This window comes from Protobothrops mucrosquamatus, unplaced genomic scaffold (genome assembly GCF_001527695.2).
Source record: "Protobothrops mucrosquamatus isolate PMUCROS unplaced genomic scaffold, P.Mucros_1.0 scaffold566, whole genome shotgun sequence".
Taxonomy (NCBI): Eukaryota; Metazoa; Chordata; class Lepidosauria; order Squamata; family Viperidae; genus Protobothrops; species Protobothrops mucrosquamatus.
In genome coordinates this window covers 697427-701502 of record NW_015386869.1, presented here as the reverse complement: position 1 = coordinate 701502, position 4076 = coordinate 697427, and the positions used below count along the sequence as shown (strand labels likewise).

The following is a 4076-nucleotide window of genomic DNA, read 5'->3' as shown; positions in this document are numbered from 1 at the left end:
GTCTTATTGGAATAATTTTTTAAAAAACATGGGAAGCAGAAAAGGGAAAATACAATAGAGGACATACATGAAAGCTAAAGAAAAAGTTCAGTAAAAGTAAAAGGGCAAGAAAGGCAGAATCACCGCTGTTAAAAAACACTGATTATGCAAAGATACCATTTGTGTTTGGCGGAATGTATGAAAGAGCTAAAAGTTCGTCCTGCATATGTATTAGTCATACTGGTCCTTCTGTTATCCCTTCTAGAGGAAGGCTGGTAGCATTATCTGCTGTAGGTGTCTCTTCTTTCTTCATTGATGTCTGAATTAGCAGACAGACATACGGTTTGTGACAAGCCATGTTGCCCAAAGGAGGGTAATGCTGTCTGTAGCAAATGTAAGCAAATACAAGGCCAATGACTCCTCCAACGAAAGCATCTAGGTGTGAGGAAAGAAAAAGAAAAGAAAGATGTATTACTACTGAAATAATAACTTAGGGATGCTCCGAAGTTAATTTTGGTTTTCCTATTTTAGGATTATTTTTATGATACCTTCAGAAAAACATATTAGCAAACCCCTAACATGGCACAGATTTTCTTAACATGTGGGGCAAACATGCCCAAGGTGGTTAATGGCGTTTACAAGAATCTTAGGCCCAAATAGATACTTTAAAGGATTCAACATGCACTGTTATTCCTACAGCCTATTTTTATTCAAATGTGTAGGTAAAGTTTGCATCAGTAGTCAACTTCCTTAAACAGCTACTTCCCCTCCAGCTGCATACAATATATCTACACTCTGTACTTTTTCCAGAATCGCACAGCTGTTTCAAAGAGATTTAGCTGGTACTATGTTGAATTCAAAGTACTGCACTGTTGTGATAAATATTCTACCTTGAGTCTCTCCATGCTGCCTAGCCACCATTTTAATATACCATTCTCTACTGCAGAAACCTGTAGCATTAATATTCCAAAGAAAATGAGAATTAAGATGGCAGCTAACCCAACATACCCAATATGACTTGCATTAATATAGCTGATGAATAACTCAAAGGAATCTTTTCCAATCCCTTAAAATAGCATCCAAATAAGATCAAACAAATTTAACCTGGACAACCATAAAGGTTCTCTTATGCTCAAGTAATCTATATTCATTCCTTATAGACATGGCAACCATGTGTGTATATAAAGTAGTGAGCTGATTGGAAGGAGATTTAGCACAGATCTATGAAAGCACTTCTTAACATTAAATATAGTTAACCAGTAAAATTCATTGAGACAGAGGCCACAACCTTGAATGGCTTTAGAAGGAGATAACCTAATTTCATGGATGGCTGGTCTATAAAGGCTTAGTTCTGAAGATGCATTGCTACCTTCAGATTGGGGCACTGGCTGCTGGGGAACAAGCACATCAGAACTGTATCAGAAATATGGGAAAGGACTGTATCGGAAATACGGGAAAGACCTTAGGAGATGGGATGATGTTGTCTAGGAACTGGTCCGATAAGAGACAGCATAACCTGCAAGTGCATAGTAAGTGGAGCAAGAGGCTCAGAAGGGACCGACTCTAAGTCCTTGGACTATAAAAGTGATGTCAAGAGAATTGCACTTGCAAGATTCTGATAGTATAGCTTTACATTACAATAAAGCCGAATTAGTTTATCTGCTATCCATTTCCTATCTGGTCTACCTAGTAAGGTTGATCAATGTCTGGTAGGCTGCTGTGAAAAATGAAATAATGAACCAAGGTGGGCTTTGGCATGACTACACTCCTGCTGATGAGCTCAATAAGCTTTTCAGAAATATTTCTTGTTCATCTGGGAGGATATCTTTGGAATACATTTCCAGAGTACTTATACAACCAATAACCCACTAAACATTTTGTGTACATGTCTGGAAAGGGGAGATTAGTAACCAATAATAGCTCCTCGTAAAGAAAGAGCAGATGCAGGGAGGAATATCAATGAGAGTCTTTACTATCCTGCTATGTGGTTTTACCCAAGATAGAAACTCCAGCTTTACAAAAATATGCCTGTTATATGATATGCTGATATGCAGCACAAAGATGGAACCACTTAAAGTAAAACTATTCTGTGGGGGGAAAAATGAGCTGTTCCAGCATTCCTCCACTCTGCCATCAGCAGCAACACAGGGTGAGATTTCATTATCATCTGTATTCCACAAATCATTTTGCATTCCATTTTTTCCCTTTCTCCCAAGAGTATAATCTTAGAAATAGAAACATTTCAAACCACCCAGAGTTGCTGGAAATCAGGCAGCAAATACATTTCAAAAACAACAATTGTATAACTACAGGCTCATGAGAAGCTTTTAGAATGCTGTACTACTAATTGTAATGTACCCATACTTGACATAAAGGAAAGCATCATAACATTTCCAAATTTAATGTCATTGGAAAGTTTACTTCTATCACTTTCTGAATGGCTTTTTATCAATATTAACTGTTAAGTAGTTTTTATATACAGCACACTGTCTCCATTAAACCATCTGATACATTCACTCTCTGCTGAGATGCTGCAATATATAGATTACAGCTACTATTTTCCAATAGAACCTCTGCCATGTAATCTCATTTACACAAGGATGGAATACATAAAAGCCATAATGTATCTTTATAATTCTATCAAGGGTTATTAAGAAATGCGGATTTAAGTCCTCTAGATCATTTCATGACTTCAGAGATTGGGCAAAACAAGTTACTCTAAGAGTCTGGCTTCCACTTATCCTCCAATTCTATAAAATACAAGCATAAATATTCAAAGGAAGCACCTACCATAGTAGCAACTGACAAGAGCGGGCCTGCTTATAAATATCCAATCTGGAAAGTCAAATCCAACATTGTATAAGCTGATTTATACATATCAAAGTATATATCTTTTAAAACTTTATGGCTAATGCAATTGACTTCATAAAATATAATATAGGCTTTATAAGTAGTCATTTGATAATTTTCAGTTTTAGCTTTTACAATTATTTTACACCAATGCTAAGCCTAATGAGATCCTTAATATTTTTCTAGGACTGGTGCAGTGGCCTGTCAGGGAAAAGAATATGGATAGTCTTCAACTTACAACTACGATTTATCCCAAAATAAGCAAGACAGTTGGTAATGAATCTTGCCCCATTTCAGAACCTTTCATGCCACAGTTAAGTGAATCACTACAACTGTTAAGTTAGTAGTACAGTTGTTAAGTGAACCTGGCTTCCACATTGACTTTTCTTGACAGAAGATCACAAAAGGTGAGCACATGACCCCCAGGACACTGCAACTGTCATAAATATGAGTCACTTGCCAAGCTCTCAATTTTGATCACATGAGTTTGGGGATGTTGCACTGATCATAAGTGTGAAACGCAGTCATAAGTCACTGTTTTTAAGGCCACTGTAATGTAGAACAGTCACTAAACAAATTGCTGTAAGTCGAGGACTGCCTAAAAGTTAAGGAGATGGCTTCTGTTCTAGGGTAAAGTTTTTTGTTTAGATTCAAAGAAATTTGGTAGATTCAGCAGCTTAAATTGTTTTAAGCAAAACAATTCAAAATTTTCAAACTTAAGGAAATCTTTTTTTAAGTTGTGATCTCCAATCTTTATATTACAAAATAATGAATTAAAGACTTAAGAAATGGTGCTGGTAGCTGTAAATTAAACCCTGAGACTAATTAAAGTATAATTTTGTATTCAAACTATTTTAAGGCAGATACAATCTCATTATCTCAATGAACTAAGGCATTAGGATCTTTAAGTCTTTTGAAATACCTAAACGTAGTTTTAAAGCAAACAACATTGTTAATCGCATGAAGTTATTTTCTAACTTTTTAAATTAAAAAATAAAATAAAATGAGAGCGCTGCTACTGCAAATAAGTGCAGTGCTGAGAGTATTAACATATCTTTTACATTTCAATGGTAGGAAATCAAATAAAAGTAGCCTAGTTCTCTGAATAGCTAAAGCAAAAGAATGATTTTGCCTCTCCGTATTAATATTCCCGTTGCAAAAATCTGTGGCGTTTCCCACATCTGTCAAACACATGTAACTTTGTGAAGAATGTTTTTTTCCAGCTCTTGTTTGCAACCCTTACACTT

At 35.8% G+C, this 4076-nt stretch overlaps 1 protein-coding gene across 1 annotated transcript in view; it reads right to left on the bottom strand.

Moving 5' to 3' along the window:
* Positions 1-205: 205 nt before the first annotated feature.
* PLPP4 (phospholipid phosphatase 4) overlaps positions 206-4076 on the bottom strand; it is a 72649-nt gene continuing 68778 nt past the window's right edge. The window contains exon 6 of the mRNA XM_015817245.1: positions 206-414. Within this exon, the coding sequence (XP_015672731.1) occupies positions 215-414 (200 nt within the window). The 3' untranslated portion in view covers positions 206-214. The remainder of the gene's footprint in view (positions 415-4076) is intronic.